This window comes from Symphodus melops (genome assembly GCF_947650265.1).
Source record: "Symphodus melops genome assembly, chromosome: 11".
In the NCBI taxonomy this organism is placed as follows: domain Eukaryota; kingdom Metazoa; phylum Chordata; class Actinopteri; order Labriformes; family Labridae; genus Symphodus; species Symphodus melops.
The window spans coordinates 24,158,571-24,173,209 of NC_136701.1; the positions used below are offsets into that span (position 1 = coordinate 24,158,571).

General features: G+C 43.9%; 1 protein-coding gene across 1 annotated transcript; it reads right to left on the reverse strand.

The window, feature by feature from the left end:
- Window positions 1-4,154: 4,154 nt before the first annotated feature.
- Window positions 4,155-14,507, reverse strand: elmod1 (ELMO/CED-12 domain containing 1). The gene is made up of 10 exons (XM_079355716.1): window positions 14,341-14,507; window positions 10,177-10,322; window positions 9,629-9,657; window positions 9,415-9,512; window positions 9,045-9,174; window positions 8,404-8,537; window positions 8,052-8,120; window positions 6,288-6,338; window positions 5,489-5,622; window positions 4,155-5,165 (listed from the first exon to the last, which is right to left on the reverse strand). The coding sequence occupies exons 1-10, from the start codon at window positions 14,355-14,357 to the stop codon at window positions 4,990-4,992; spliced, it is 984 nt and encodes a 327-aa protein (XP_079211842.1). The 5' UTR covers window positions 14,358-14,507; the 3' UTR covers window positions 4,155-4,989.
- Window positions 14,508-14,639: the final 132 nt, after the last annotated feature.

Genomic DNA, 14,639 nt, shown 5'->3' on the forward strand with positions numbered 1-14,639 from the left:
ACAAAAATACTATAGTGTGACATTAAACTGCATATATGAAAGTGCGCGGCGGCACCATGATCTTACTTTGAGCTGCAGACAGGGTGTCCTGGTTACAGGTGTCCAAATGTCCAGGTGCGCTCTGGGGTCGTGGAAATAAAGTCTCTAATGAGGGGACGAATGTCCAGAGAGTTCATGATGTGTGTGTTGGCATACATCAATTAATGGTTTGTGAGTCTTTTCTGGGTCATCATGGTGCTGCGTGTCTCCAAAAGACGTAAGGCTGAGAACGTGCGCTCAGGTGAGGCCACAGAGACGTGAAGGCACACACGTAACTCAATCAGTGTTTCTGTCTCTGAAGACATGGCTCTTGTTTGTTACTGGAGCTTAGTCCAACACGATGCTACATCTTGAACTGTGCCACTTATAGACCGAGCATGGAGCGAGCGGGGAACCTTTTCACTTCACTCAGCGTCTGTAACCACGAGCCTACCTGACGTTGACAACGTGACTTCCGTCAACTTGTGTTGATTATGCCTCAAAATAATTCAAAATCAAGAAATACATGTAATAGCCTGCGCGTGTCAAAATCTTTTCCCATTCATAAAGGAATGGGAAAATGGAATTTATAAATTGTGCAAAAATATTTGTAATAATTTTTTTTTTTTAATTTTTTAAAAGCTGCCTCTCGCCACTAGGGGGTGCTGCAGCACCCCCAACACCCCCACTTCCTGCGGTCATGCACTGGCAGACATGATGGTGATGAACGCTGGTTGGAGGTTCTCCTCATCGGTTCCAGCTTAGAGCATCAAAAGAGTCGAGAATCGCTGCTGACAACAAACAAGCTCCAGACTTAGAATATCAAATGTGCTGTTTGATTTTACGCATCAAGTCTGCACACATGCCTGTTTATTATACAGCAGGTACACATACTGACTGCCCAGCGTGTGCTGCATGGTCAGACCATCGACAAACAAACACACGTCTTTTAACTTAACACGTGGAGATTTACCGAGCCCAGAAATGATTCCCCACGATGAAAATCAAAGGAAAGATTTAATCCAAGCTCATCACATCTGTAACTATGGGATGCTTGTAGGTGTACAACATAACTCCCATGGATGTCATCATGATGGGCGGGATGAAATCAGCGACACAAAGACCCAACAGTCCATGATAAAAACAACCATCTGTTTCATGGCCTGTTGCACAGTAAACCGAGCCGACCTAAATGGAGGCAGTTGAGCCTTGTTAAGCAGATAATGACTGAAACCGCACTGGTCGGGACATTTGGGATTTATTTGCATAGAAGGGAAAATTGGTGAAAAATGCAAGGCTGTAAACTTTCACTCTAATCTGCATATGAGCCTCAAAAAGAAGAAGTACTGGATGCGATGGACCACATTGGTTTTCTCAAAAACTTGAGATGTTTGTGCGCGGTAGAAGTCGTAGACTGCGTGACCTTAAAAGCGAAGCTAACTTGATGCTAACGCAAGCTTAACACATCCTATGGGAAGATAGATAGATAGATAGATAGATAGATAGATAGATAGATAGATAGATAGATAGATAGATAGATAGATAGATAGATAGATAGATACTTTATTGATCCCGAGGGAAATTCAGGAAATGTTTATTTGAAGCATTGCTGCCCTGAAAGCACCACTGATCTCTAGGCGGTGCAGCAGAGAAAATCACTCCCATGATTCCCCGCCAGCCTCCACGCCATCTTCTGTTATGGTTTTGATTGAGAGCCCCCTAGTGGTGGGTTTTATGTACAGAGTGTTTAAATGCTAAAGTAGGCTGAAAATTGGATGTTCCTTCATATAACTAGTTTTGTAAAAGTGTACCTTCCCATTTTACTGCTGCATTGTTTGAAATATAGAAACAGGAATCATCTTGTGACAAATGCTCTTAATCACGTTTGGCAGCATTAATTCATGTTGTTAAAGAATCACCGTTCCTACCATGATATCTGATGTGAAGATATCTTTCCGTTCACTGTGCTGTCCCACTGCTTCTGTTCATTTAATCTCTCCCATGTTGCGATGGCTGACTGCCCTCTGCTGTTCACTGAAGATCACTGGACTGTGATATTTCTACTTCTTGATAAGTGAAGTATCTGAATACTCACTTTTACAGAGCAGACACCAAATCAATGAGCTCCTCCGAGGTTTAGCTGGAAACATTTCAAGAAAGACTTAATAACCATTTTTTTTAATTGACTTGTAGTTTTTATTGTGGTCTCAAAAAGTACAGCACACATAAATGAAGCACACAGATACAATATCTAGAAGTTTACATGAGGCTTTACTGCAGAACACAGAGTGCTGAATCAGTGACAATGAAAATATCTTCATGCAGATTGTGTCGTCTTAGAGGCGGTTCACCAAGCAGAATTTACAGCAGCGTGTACTTCACTTCATCTACAGTATCGTCGGACACACTCGTCCTTTTAGTTCTAATACCACAAATCACTGATTTACTACCTTAAACACAAACCGTGTTTTTATTGTTACGTCAGCGCACAGCTGACCTAAAGCAGAGCAAATCAAAACGCAAGCAGGAGACGTTCACCGACGGAAAACGTCTCAATAATACTGACAGAAAGCGACACTTCAAACGGGGTCAAAGTTATAATACTATTAAAAACACAATCAACAGTGCAAGCATGGCTGGGAAATCATATCGTACATTTCCAGTTTGGTGATGAGAACATTTGTCCGAGCTGTCAGCATCACACACCGTTAATGTGAGCGCTAATGGATTTGAAACACAGCGGTCACTTGTTCCGGTGAGTAAACAAAGAAGAAGAACACGCGTGTCCCGTTTGGGCTTTTAGCAAATTCATCTTTCAGCGAAAATTAAAGATGTGACTCAGAGCTGGGATGAAGATCAAACTGACGCTCTGCAGACCAGGAAGATTATTTGACTCCGAACTTTTGATTAACAAAGAAACAAAGAGGTGGAGTTAAGGCAGCTCATTGCAGCCTGCCTCAAGTGGACACTCGAGGAACTGCAGTTGTTTGGACTTCTGCCCAGGCCGCCGAGGGGAACCTCAATGAAATCATTAAAGTGAGGGATCATGGGAGTTGTTGTTTGTTCTCATTTTAAATTAGCTCCACTTCCTTTCAGCCCACAGCCCATATTTTAAAGACGTGTACACAGTTTGCGGGGGCAATGACTGGACGATCAACGCCGCCCGTTTTAGAGTTTAAAAATGTTCCTGCTAGCTTTCTACTTTATAAATTTGTGTCACCTGATTCAACCTCTATCTATGGGATGATTTGACATTTAATGTGTAATTTATCATATTTCTTTGATGTTGTTTTTGGAGTTAAGAACAAAAGATGCTTCTTAAAGCTGCTATGTGTAGCATGATTCAGTAAGAGTCCTGTTTAAAGACGACATTCTTTATAAACTTCTCGCTTCTCGTTACATGAAACTGTCGTCCGTCCTCGGCCTTTGTCTTTAGCTATTCTGAGCTGATTCCCTGCCGGCAGACAGTTTACAGTGATTACAGCGCTGTCGGAGGATTAGTTTGTAATTTACCTCGACTAAACGCAGGACACAAATATGATAAGCACACCAGCTCTGAGTTAAAACAAACAACACTCAGGCACGCACGGTGTAAATCCGTACATTGAAAAAAAATGCATGTAAATTATTGCTTTGGCTGAAACAACGGTGGACACAGAGTCACATTCGATGGATTCAAAAAAGAAGCAAACAATCGTGAAGGTGAGCGAGTGGGAAACATTCATAACTGAATCTTTGTGATGGTTTGAAATCAAAGGCAAAAAAAAAGAAGCGTTTGTAAACCTGTGAAACACGTTCATTAAAAGCTATTTTTTCATCATTTATCTGGTTTTAAACGAGCATTAAGAAATACAAAGGTGTTGATATTTGGAGGCAGAGCTCCTTTGGGATACAAACCGGGAACAATGCTGCTCAAGCAAAACATTCAATAAGTGTAAGTTCACGGTTAAAGGACGTGACACACCAGGCAGGCTGCCTGTGTCGTCACCTTTTGTCTCGCTCAAAAAGTTGCACCAGGTGACGAATAAGGAGAAACTGCTCTATACGGTCAAAAAAATGGCCGACAGAGCCGCACGCACCAGAGCGACGACAGCTCACCGATGACCGCCCGTCTTCTTGGTGTGTCAGGACCTTGTATGAACATCAGTTCGCAGGTTTACAAAACGTACATTTAATCTGACAAGAATCAAACCGCTGCTGTGATTGTAAAGTTCTCCACATTCGATATTTTGGCAAAGAGAAGAGTTAACCCCGCGTTGACGTACCAGAACGGTACAATCTATATTAATGAGCTGATACAGACAGAGTTAAGAAATGAACCGGTCGAGAATTGTCTCCTCACTTTTTTGATTGAATCGGCGGCAGAAACATTTCTTTTCATGCTCCAACAAGTCATCGAAACTCACATTAAATATCTGTAGCTCTCCATTTGGAATACAAAATATAATTCTTTTTAACACATCTGAAAGCCTGGCCAGCTAACGGCCGACATGTTCGGGCTCGAAGGTCACCACACTGCGACCTTAGAGAGACTTTTTTTTTTTTTTTTTGGCTGAGAAAGTAAATTTGGTTTGTTGTGAGAAGAGAAACTGAGGCGTAACGGCTGTGATACAATCGTCATGAATCATTAAAGCAACGATATAAAGATGAGTGTGTGACGGTGTGGTGCGGCCTCCTCATGCACAGCTACAATCGCTATGGTCGTCTCTGATGCTGGTGGTCTGACGCTGCAGTGAGGGCGCAGAGGCAGTATGTGTCGAAGTGTGTGTGTGTGTGTGTGTGTGTGTGTGTGTGTGTGCAGTGGCTGTATGAGCTTTTGGCAGTGACGCAACATGACGTTAGCTGAGCACGAGAACGGAGCAGAGTCTTCCTGGGTGTGAGGGTTTTCTCACTCGAGGGGAGACTCTGTGAGGGAGTTGATGAAAGAACGTCGTGGGAGGAGGGGGGAGGAGGAGGGGGGGGGCGGGGGGTTTACAGGTTGACCAGGTGGAGGTCGGAGGCGGAGAAGTGGGGGCACAGAGCCATGTCCGGGTTCTTCAGCTGCCGCAGGATCCTCCGGTGGAACTTGGAGCGGACCCGGCTGAACTCCATGATGTCGCTGGGATCCTCCTCGATCCAGAAACGATGGAACTCCTGCATCAGGTAACCTGCCACGAAAAAAAAACATGGAATGACTTTCAGTTGTTTTTTTTGTACCCGTACTTCAGCTCTACCTGCAGAGCTCACGCTGGATCTGGACTTATAATCATGTATGATTATGATCTCCTTCTTATCTTATTGTTTAAGTTTGTATCCTGTATCATTGTTGTGTTTGTTTGGTCCTGTGGCTCAGCGGTTGAGCCGGTCAGGGGTTAGGTAGGGATTTCGATCCCCAGCTCTTGCAGGACAAGAACTCCAATGTGTTGGTCGGCATGTGAATGTGCTCGGTTTACAGTGACGGACAATCTGCAGAGAAATCAGACGAACTCACAGAAGGTCTGCTGGAAGTGCGGCAGGCTCGGCATCTCTGGGGCCACGTTGTACAGGTGGGTCTTCAGAGCGCCGCTCACCAGCAGAGAGTAGGTCAGGTCTGTGATGTTGATGCCCACGATGGCAAAGGAGAATCTAGAGAAAGCAAAATGGAAATACAGATAAAGAACATAACGATCCTTTGACTGAGACATAAACGATAAGCACCGTCCATGACTGAAGACTTCTCGTGACTCAGTTAATGAAAATCAGAGATATCACTGACGATGTGTCAGCGAACTGAAGCGTGTCAAAAGTGGACTTTAAATTCATAAATAAACACTTAATGGATGAAAAACATCTTTAGTAGCTTCGCTGTTTCCAGATTCAACAGAACAGAAGTCACGTCTTAAAGTTCACAGAGTGACTGTGTGTGTTTAGAGTCGCTCCTCGGTCCTTATCAGCACAGATACAGACTGGAAAGTGGCAGGACACGAGCAGCAGTGAGACGCAAACACACACACACACACACACACACACACACACACACACACACACACACACACACACACACACACACACACACACACACAGTCTCCCCAGCTGCATTTATACACACAACTCAGATCCTCTCTGCTGTTCAAACTGCTCCATATTGAGGCCAAAACTAACAGGAGCTCCAGCAGCAGTAGCCCAGTTTTTCTCCTCCTCCACACACACACACACACACACACACACACACACACACACACACACACACACACACACACACACACACACACACACACACACACGTGCACAGAACATGTGCAGACTCTTACCCAATAGCCTTGTCGAGGTTCTTCTGTTCCCATTCCGGCTTGTTTATCTCACTGCGGAGGACAAACACTTCAGTCGTCTTAAGTCTTCACATAAAAGAAAAATGAGCCAGACAAAATGCACCTTCAAAATAAAATAATATGGCCTTTAAGGAACACTTAAAACACCTGAACAGAGCCCAAAAGAAACTGAATGTAAACCATTCTTCTGTCCGTGCAGGTGTTTAAGTTTGTCCCTATCCTTCTTATCCCGTCTCCCCCTTTCCCATTTCTCTTAGCAAAGAGTCTTTCACCTGCTGTTTGAAAATTGTCTCCAGATAACATTTGTTATTAACGACACTGCTGCATCTTTGAATTTTTTATTTCACTTTAAAAAAAAAACTGTTTTAACAAAGTTTGTGATCTCGTTGTTTGGGGTTAAGTAACCTTCTGTTTCACTTTATTTCAAAATAAAAGCAGGGTTGATATTGAAATGGCAAGTAAAGTAGCATTTCAGAATAAAAGCCTAACAGTTTCCATTTTTAAATGCTGAAGAATCACAATCAACTATTTACATTTTCCAATTAATCGTGAGAAAACATTGTGAAGTTTGACTTCCTTATAACTAATGCAGCTCCGCATTGTCCTCAACAATAGCAGCATTTTCATATAATAATCTTTTTGAATAAACTTTAATAATAGAACGTCAATAACGTTGTCTTACAGGAGAGGACGTCAGGACGTCTCTCAGTGCGCTGACTCAAAGTCTAAACCATGGAGAGCATGATGGAAGCGTTCGCTTGTCTGTTTGTGAAAACTCTCGGAGCAGCTTTGAATGCATGAAACAACAACTGTGCGGGATCCATCAAGCCGACAGAACAACAAGCAGTGAATGCAGTGAAAAGAATGAAAGTGAATTAAGTACCTTGGCTTTCTCTGCGTGCTCCTACAGTGCATGTGAGAGTGAGAGAGGAGGGAATGGGCAGAGAGAGAGAGAGAGAGAGAGAGGTGGAGGCGGTGGGGGTGAGAGAGAAAAGAAGAAGAATCTTCATTGGTGAAATGAGACGCCGATGACAAACAATACAAGCAGCAGGAGTCAATAAGAGACAAAGCAGTGGATGATATCAAGCTGCTGCAATGAATATTGTGAAGAAGAATGTGCTAGAAGCAGAGTGTCGGATGACTGAGTTTAAAGATGAGAAGAGACACGCCACGAGTCTGGGAGAAAGATTGTCTCAGGTAGCTCGGTATATTGAACTCTACAGGACGGCAGAGACTTCAGAAGTGACGTCAGGACATAAATAATCTGCTCCATGTTGTTCCTACCGACTGCTTCACTTTTAAATGCCAAGTAGAGGAGTCTCTCTGATGCACTTTCGGGGTGGAAGGACACCTTGCAATATGATTTCCTCAAATTTACAACAGTTTTTAAGGCCAGAAAAATCTGTAATTGTATCGTTGTAACAGGACGTGTCTTTTTGAGGCGGCCGCCATGACAGACATGAAGAATGAAGACCTCACACGGGGTCAAAAACTCTCAGGCCACCCCCGTCTCAGTCTGGACACGCCCCCGTCCATAAAGTCTGGACACGCCCCCGTCCATAAAGTCTGGACACGCCCCCGTCCATAAAGTCTGGACACGCCCCCGTCCATAAAGTCTGGACACGCCCCCTTGCGTTTGAGCCACACTGCTCGCCCCCAGAGAGACTTTCTACCCAAACACTTGGTGCCTTTCTTTAGTTTGATCATGCTTTGGTTAAAATCGTAGAAAAAGGGAGGCTGCCATACTTGTGCTTTGGTTGAAGAGAGTCGTGAAGCATCTGCAGAGCGGTGGCCTTATCATGCTCTGCAAAGTACCTGCAAAGACACAAAACAGAAAAAAAAGGGAAATTAGGAAACATGAAGCTCTGAAACTGTGACGAGAGGAGTGATGTGATTTTTAATCAAATCTTTTTTTTATGGCCCTGCAGGGTTTCAACCTGTGAATCAATCATTTCTAGTTTACAAAACAACCTGCATGCAAAACTCTGAATGTAGCCATTCATCTCTCCTGTCTCATTAAAGTGTTCACTTGTCTCGCTGTGTTTTATTGTGCATCTGAATGGGTATTTAACAGGACATGAAGTGACGGAGCGCTCACAGCAGGTTGTGCAGACCCAGCAGGCCCATGCCTCGGAAATCAGTCTTGGGATCGCTGCCTTGGAAACCAATTTCACACCACTGTTTGGAGATGCGGCTGGTGAGAGGAGTGTCAGGACGCAGCTCCTTCCAAAGCTGCGACACACAAAAACACATTATAGTACAAGAGAATATGAACTTATCGAACGTCACCCTTCACAATATAGGTCTATGTTCATATTTAAATCCAGGCCAAGGGGGAAGAATCGGACCTGTCAGGAAATCTGTTTCAACGAAAAGAGAAAAATAAGGGGATCAAAACCAATTCCAGAAACATGCAGGCCGTCGCAGCTCAAGGATCAGTTTGTTCGCCGCCTGCACGTGTGGGGTTTGGAGGTGTGTCTCTGCAGGAGAGTGGAGGCGTGGCCAAACAGCAGATTGTTTTGGCGTCAAAGTGCGACACCTACTGGATGAAGAACAAGTCGCACATCCTTCCTTCAAACTAAAACATCACTTCAGTAATCTTTACCTGCAGGACGAAATGGTTAACTTTTATAATTTGCTTCGTTAATCCTCCACTGGATCATCGCCTGTGTATTTAATGTGTCGCTGGAGAGGTGATGATACTGGTGGAGTATTCACATCGCTGAAATTATTTTTTACCTTCATCAGCATTTTCTCGTTCTCAGGGTTTTCACAGTCGTACGGCTCCCTGCGCAGCTTCTCCACCTCGGCCACCAGACTCCTGTAGCCCACGATCTGCAGCAGGCTGGCCTGGAGAGAGATGCCCAGCCTGGAAGCACACGTCATGGAGACACAGGCTGTTTGCATGTGTGTATTCACACTGGCTGACCTTTCATTTGAGCCATTTATCTGATGAGCTTGAAGAAGAAATCATCTATTTATTTATTTTTGACCCTCTGTCACATCTCGCAGCTCGACTGAGGCGTGTTGACACTCTCTAATTTACCGACAACACCCTCGACGTGAGTGATAAAGCGACATAAATGTGATATGAAATGTGGCGTCTCACTGTGGGTTGGTGTCAGGGTTAATCTTCTTCAAGGCCATGATGTTGTCGATGGTTTTCTCCACTTTATCGGGATGGACGCTGAGGGAAGACTGCAGCAGCTGGAGGAGACGAGTGCAGAAAAAACAAACAAAAAGGGACAGAAGGAGAAGATGAAAAGTGGGAATTAAATCTTGAAGCTATTTGAACCTGATTATTTCACTCAGAGAGCCCGTACCTCATTCTTGGAGTATCTCAAGGATGACTCTGCAGAGAGAAGGTTGAAAATGTAAGACGAACGCACACAGGTGTATTTCAAAATGTTACAAAGCAGATGTTGAAATTTAGTTAGGAGTTTCAAATGTCCCGAGATGGCACTTAAAATAAATCCAGGAGGAACTATGAATGAAAACCAACCATCAGCGTTTAACACAAGGATACTAAATATAAACTGAATAAATCTTTAATTAAAAAAACAAATATGTTCCCAATTACACACAGTCAACACTGCAATAGTAGATTAATATGTAGATAATATTCTAAAGATAAATAAAACGTTTTTTAGTTCTTTAGTTTGTTGAGAAGAAAGAAATCCTGCACACTCCTCTTCCTCTGCATCACTAATTTATACATAAATAAAAATATATATTTTTTGTTTCAGGGTTGAAACAAGTCGACTTTATGAGATGTGCAAACGCCTCCTTTTAAAGCTTTTTTAAAGCTTTTGATAAACTGAATGAAAGGTGATCTATCTGAAAGCACATGGCAGGCAGTGTGCAGCTCTACCGATCTTCAGGGTCCTGCGGGCTCCGTGCTTGTTGTTGTAGCAGATTCGCTGCAGCTCGCAGCGCCCCGTGAACTTCCTGGCGACAAACTTGAGGCCCCGCCACAGCAATTTACAGTAGAGGAACACGAAGAACTGGGTCACCACTCTGGAGAGGAGAAGACAGGACAGATTAGACACATTTCATGTGTGTGCATGGCTCTAATCTCACATTTTAAAGTTCTTTGGTTCGTGCTGTTTGTTGTTGAGAACGTGTCCGTTCGCTTTAAGCATAAAAGCGTGATGCTCTTTTCTCAGAGTTTCTCATTTCCTGTCGTGTTCATCGTCTCACTCACGGTGCTTGATTTGAACTTTTCCCGACCTTAAGGGCGGCTTGCTGAGTAATCAGAGCCTAAATGTGAAAAAGACTCGACACTTCAAGAAAAAGATGAGAAGGAACGAGCGTCAGAAAACAGACGGTCGTGGTGAGCTATTTTTACAGCTGACACTGAGAATGAGAATGAAGACGTGCGTCTTCGGGGAAATGCAAAGTGACCCGTTATCAAAGTATGGAGACTAACAGATTTCAAGCCTTGTTTCTGCACACACATGTAGAAACCTGAAAAATCACACCTGTCAATGCTTCTGCATGTTTAACATCCAGGACAGAACACAGTGTACACAACAAGCTACAGTTTTCCTACATTGTGAATGTAAGACCCGTTCTTTTGTTTTTTTCAGCTCCAATATTGACAAAGAAGCTGCGAAACCACACGAGCACAACCTGCACTCTGAATAACCTCCAAACCTCCCACTGTGTTTGTTTTCCAGGAACGGAGTTTACAACCTTCTCGTGCAGAAACAAATCCTCCCGATTCTGAGCCATCACGGCTTAACGTCATCTTCACTGTCAACAAAACAGAAGGTGTAAGTGGAGCCCGGGTGATTAATTCCTGCTGCTATAGGCCCCGGGATGAGAGTGGCATGTTAAACAGCTCGCATGCACGCTCTGTCATTTCCTTCACCTTCGAGGAGGCACAGTGATGAAAGCAGGTTTTACTCTGATAACCAGCAGGTTGGATACAAAGACAAGGCCGTCATGGTGACAGTGAACCTGCAGCCTCTTCTTTAGGCGACACAGCTTACCTCTGATTATTTTCTGTTTTTAGGTCATTTTATCTGTGCGTGTTTGTCTGACCGCAGGATAATGGAGGGAGGGTTCATGAATTATCTTTGAAGGCAGCAGCATGGACTAAAGAAGAACCAGAGATTCTGTGCAAGATCCTATTTACAAAAAAGAGCAATAGTTGAATGAGTATGTGTTTGTTTGTTTTTGCTTGATTTAGTTTAGATCCTTTGGTGCAAACCTGCGCACAGTTTAGGAGATGGAGTCACCGCATTGCAAACCTACACACTGATGTGCAAACCCAAAGTACGAGTGTTGTGGTCAAGACCGAGACATACTCAAGACCAGTCAAGACCAAGACCATAAATATGACTGAAAATGATGGCGTGTCACCTGAAGGTTGCAGCTGTAACCAGAGACTAAAAATCAAGCTGCGTTTTTCGTCTCATCACAGGAATGAAAAAGACGATCGGCGGGGGTCTTGATTCAGGTCGAGACAGCGCTGAGTGAAAAAGTGGTCTTGAGATCAGTACGGGGTCTGAGCAACTTTCTATTTTTTCATAATTAAGCCTTCAGGGGCTTCCTGCAAACTCAACATACCACTCACTAAGAGATTCAGTCACCAACCACCAGAGGCCAGACTCTTAAAACTGGAAATCTAGCGAAACCTGCGGCAGTCGAGTCGAACGCCACTTCAGAGAAGAGCAAAATAAATCAACATGGACGAAGACAGGAACAATTTGCTAAAGTTCTTGGGTTGTTTGTTGGTGAGAATTCATGAATAAAGACGGTGAGACAGGTGTAAATATTGGCTGTACAAGTCACAGGGCAAGCTGGAGGTGGGTAAATAAAGCTGATTGGCTCGGCGGCCCCTCGGGGTTCCCCTTTAACACTCCGAGGTCAAACGTCTGACAAATCGACACAATGAGTGAATTTAGGTGTTTGGATGCGTTTGACTGTTTATTGTGTTTTTGCCAACAAAGAACAAGCCGACTATTTTAGTGAAACACTGAATCAAAGCAGTTTCTCTTTATCGCTCCGATCAGCCAAAAACCATTAAAGGCACTACATGACTCACTTTTACATCAGTAAACTATTACCACTTTGATTCCAGCTCATTACTATAATTACCCTAAACAGGCAGAGCCATCTGTGAACAAGGATTTGGCAGACTGTACTTGACTCCGCTGTTCATTAAACGTAGATTTAACTAAAAGTCTCGCAGGCGAAAACAAAAAAAGGAGCAAACGTCAGCTTTAAAAATGTGTTCTGACAGATTTAGTGTTTTAAGGGGGCAAGAAACTCCGGCGTTCATGGGAAGTGTGGTCTTTTTTATTAAGCCTTTATTTTAGTGACAGGATCAAGCCAGAGATCAAGGGGAGAGAGAGAGAGAGAGAGAGAGAGAGAGAGAGAGAGAGAGAGAGAGAGAGAGGGGAATGGAGCCACAGATCGGATTTGAACGACGGCCTCCGCTCATGGGTCACGAACAAACCGCTAAGTTACAGGTTTCCCCAAAATATCCACAATTTACTTCTGATAGTATCAAGTGTTCAGTGTGATAAAATAATGTACAAGTACCAACGAAACATGAGTGTTAATTGAATCTGGAACAGTCACTGTTAAGACTTGAGTCAACATGTGATCTTCTGTTTGTAAAGGATTATTTAATGTGCACTGTACACTGCAAGAACTGGGAAGAGACTGATGTCCACTTCCTCAATCAAATGACTTCCCGAAACTCTTTTATGTTGGAGCGAATCAGAATGAGATCTGTAAAACTTAAACTTTTAAACTTAAACTTGAATTTCTTGCCTTGGTGTTTTGTGGGTGTTGCAGCGATGGAAGCGGGCAGTGGAACTGCTTCAGATAGAAGTGATTGTACCCGAGCTAAAAAGCCTCTGCATGTTTCTAATAAGCTCCAGCAGCAGAAAGCTGCTCAAACTAGGATCAATGTTGGAGATGAAACATGGAGAGAGGTTAGAACGCAGAAAGCTTTACAGACCCATGCAGAGCTGGCTAAACACTGAAGCTACAGTGTCCACCACATGCAGAGCTGGCTAAACACTGAAGCTACAGTGTCCACCACATGCAGAGCTGGCTAAACACTGAATCTACAGTGTCCACCACATGCAGAGCTGGCTAAACACTGAAGCTACAGTGTCCACCACATGCAGAGCTGGCTAAACACTGAAGCTACAGTGTCCACCACACGCAGAGCTGGCTAAACACTGAAGCTACAGTGTCCACCACATGCAGAGCTGGCTAAACACTGAAGCTACAGCGTCCACCACATGCACAGCTGGCTAAACACTGAAGCTACAGTGTCCACCACATGCACAGCTGGCTAAACACTGAAGCTACAGCGTCCACCACATGCACAGCTGGCTAAACACTGAAGCTACAGTGTCCACCACATGCACAGCTGGCTAAACACTGAAGCTACAGTGTCCACCACATGCAGAGCTGGCTAAACACTGAAGCTACAGTGTCCACCAACATGCAGAGCTGGCTAAACACTGAAGCTACAGTGTCCACCACGTGACCATTGTTGAAAGGTGCTCTATTCACTCTGACACATGATTATATCACACAGGCCTTCGTAAGCCTAACAACATCCTGTTTATGATTAAAGGATGAAACCAATAACAAGCATCAGTTGCATTCTTATATAACATGTCAGATAGAGAAAAACCCAGAAAGCTGCAGATCTATTAATAGAGACTCCAGGGGAAACCACTTCCTTTACATGAGCTCCATAATTAAAAGGCCTTTTTTTTTACTGAGCAACCCACTCAAACCAATTCACACCTCAACACCACCACTTACTGCCCACACTAACGTGATCGATAAGGAAAAGCTCCAAAGGGAGATCTGGGATTATTTCATAGTACGTCTATGAGTTGTGTAGACAAAGCAGTTTATTACCCATGCACGAAAGATAAACACAAGGAGAGAGGCTCCGAAAAGAGAGGGGTTATGTCTGCATTGATTTCCTCCACGTTTTTGGCAAACACAATGCAAATGAAGTTCTGCATGACGTGCATAAATTGAGTTTATTTACCTCAGAAAATGCTTCATCTTGGCTGCTGTCCTCCCTCACGTGTCTTCAGATCTGTTTCTGTGCAGTGATCACCTGGGGTAGGGGGGTAGGAGGGGGGACAAAGACGAGATGAGGTGTTTTTAAGACTCAGGATCGGATCCGATCAGGCCCCGCATGCAGCTCCGGAGCTGTCCGCGGTGCTGATCGACGAAGGCGCGTGCAGTCTGAGGGGTTTACCCACCTTTCCCCGGCATGCAGCGTCTCTATTCCGTGTAATAATAACACACACTTATACTTGCACATATATTCTCAGAGCACGT

Excerpts from the sequence above, each read along its gene's own strand:
- elmod1 (XM_079355716.1), bottom strand. Across the intron at positions 9,658-10,176 it reads CCGCAGGACCCTGAAGATCG|AGTCATCCTTGAGATACTCC; the intron begins GTAGAGCTGCAC and ends TTCTCTCTGCAG. Across the intron at positions 8,121-8,403 it reads CTGGGTCTGCACAACCTGCT|GTACTTTGCAGAGCATGATA; the intron begins GTGAGCGCTCCG and ends GTGTCTTTGCAG.